This window comes from Microtus ochrogaster (assembly GCF_000317375.1).
Source record: "Microtus ochrogaster isolate Prairie Vole_2 chromosome 14 unlocalized genomic scaffold, MicOch1.0 chr14_random_1, whole genome shotgun sequence".
NCBI lineage: Eukaryota > Metazoa > Chordata > Mammalia > Rodentia > Cricetidae > Microtus > Microtus ochrogaster.
In genome coordinates, this window is record NW_004949096.1 from 19,091,615 (window position 1) to 19,093,559 (window position 1,945).

Consider the following 1,945-nt stretch of genomic DNA (forward strand, 5'->3'; position numbering starts at 1 on the left):
GCCTCTGCCTCCCAAGTGCTGGGATTAAAGGCGTGCGCCACCATCGCCCAGCTCTCTGGCTGACTTTTGAGATAAGGTTTCACTTTGCGTCCCAGGCAGGCTTCAAACCCATGGAAGTCCTAGCTCAGCCTTCCACGTGCTAGGATTATATGTGTGAACATTGCTCTTTTTTTACCATTTCACATTGGTGGGTGGGGTGTGTGTGTGTGTGTGTGTGTGTGTGTGTGTGTGTGTGTGTGTGATGCTGGCATGTGTGTGCACATGCCCCCCAGCACTTTTGTGTAAGTCAGAGGACTTGCAGGAGTCTGTTTCCTGTGGGTCTTGGTGATTGAACTTAGATCCTCAGGTTTGCTGAGCTGTCTTGCCAGTCCTTAAATGTCAGTCTGCAGTGTATGTGTGCGTGCGCGTGTTCTGGTGTTGGATTCTCGTCCTCATGATTGCCCAGCCAGCATTTAGTCCAGTGCTCCAGCCCAGAGTAGGAGGATTCCACCCACACACACCCTCAGACACACCCAAAGACATGCTTATTGATACAGTACAATTGTTTATGTTTTGTTTCGTTTCTCTGGAACTTGCTTTGTAGACCAGGATGACCTCAAACTCAGATCCGCCTGCCTCTGCCTCCTGAGTGCTGGGATTAGAGGCGTGCGCCACACCACCCAGCTTAATTTTTTTCTTTTTTGATGAATTTTTAATGCAAAAATTGACAGTTAGAATTAACCATCCCATGAGTTTTTATGAGTTTTTCTCTTCCCAGTAAGTGGAAAAGTCCAGGTGAAATTTGACTATTATGTTTTTCTGAATCTAAAGGCCATTTCTACCTGTATCACTCTTCCCTTGCAACAACTCCTGTGTAAGCCATGCCATCGATTCTAATGGTAAAATGATCTGGAAGATACAGGGCACACGAGAGGACTGTATGGGTGATCGTGCAGTTGTTTTAAAGCACTGTGATGGCTCAAATGGGTGTCAGTGGATATTTGTGAACGTCATGGCTACCACGTTCACCTTCCTTTCTGCCACTCTAGAGCACAAGTCTCAAACTGCTTTTCACTGGCTGATACCACCCTGAGGAATGCTTGGGTATTGTTCTGTGTGCACTGTCTTTCTGTCTGCCTTATGCTCCTGCACTCCCTAGAGCAGAATTATGACTTAGTAGAATTAGATAGCCTCACTTTAACTTTGGCAGAATTTTAACCCCATAAGGAGCTAAATATTTTTCTTTTACTATTTTTCTTTTTCATTTTTTCCACCTCCCCCACTTTTTCTACTTTTGGCATTGCTCAGGCTTTAACCCCAAGTTATTTTTGATTGTGTGTTTTGTTTTCAGACTGTCCAAGTAATTGTCCAGGCTCGACTTGGTGAAAAGATTTGCACCCGTTCATCTTCTTCCCCAACGGGTTCTGATTGGGTAAATTCCTATTCTTTGCTAATGGCTGTGTATACTGTGGTGTCTGTCAAAAGGAATGAATATAAAATGTTCTACTGCTGTATAAGGCATACTGCCTAGAGAGCTGCTAAATCAGCGGACCCATTTCTAGAGAAAGTATGTACATTCTTTATAAAAAAATTAGTCTCGGGGGCTGGAGAGTTGGCTCAGTGGTTAAGAGCATTGCCTGCTCTTCTAAAGGTCCTGAGTTCAATTCCCAGCAACCACATGGTGGCTCACAACCATCTGTAAAGAGGTCTGGTGCCCTCTTCCAGCCTGCAGGCATACACACAGACAGAATATTGTATACATGATAAATAAATAAATATTTTTTTAAAAAATCCCCCCAAAAAGAATTAGTCTCCTATTTATTTGGACCTCGACTTTCTGCTGTAACTTGACAATATAGTGCTTAAGAGATAAAATAATATGTTGGTAGGTAATCTGTGTAATAGGTAATTAACCTTAGCCGGGCGGTGGTGGCGCACACCTTTAATCCCAGCACTCGGGAGGCAG

The 1,945-nt window shown here is 43.9% G+C and overlaps 1 protein-coding gene across 1 annotated transcript in view; it reads left to right on the top strand.

The window, feature by feature from the left end:
• Positions 1-1,945, top strand: part of Atg13 (autophagy related 13) — a 27,476-nt gene that overhangs the window by 8,759 nt on the left and 16,772 nt on the right. The window contains exon 2 of the mRNA XM_026787851.1: positions 1,302-1,507. Within this exon, the coding sequence (XP_026643652.1) occupies positions 1,302-1,507 (206 nt within the window). The remainder of the gene's footprint in view (positions 1-1,301; positions 1,508-1,945) is intronic.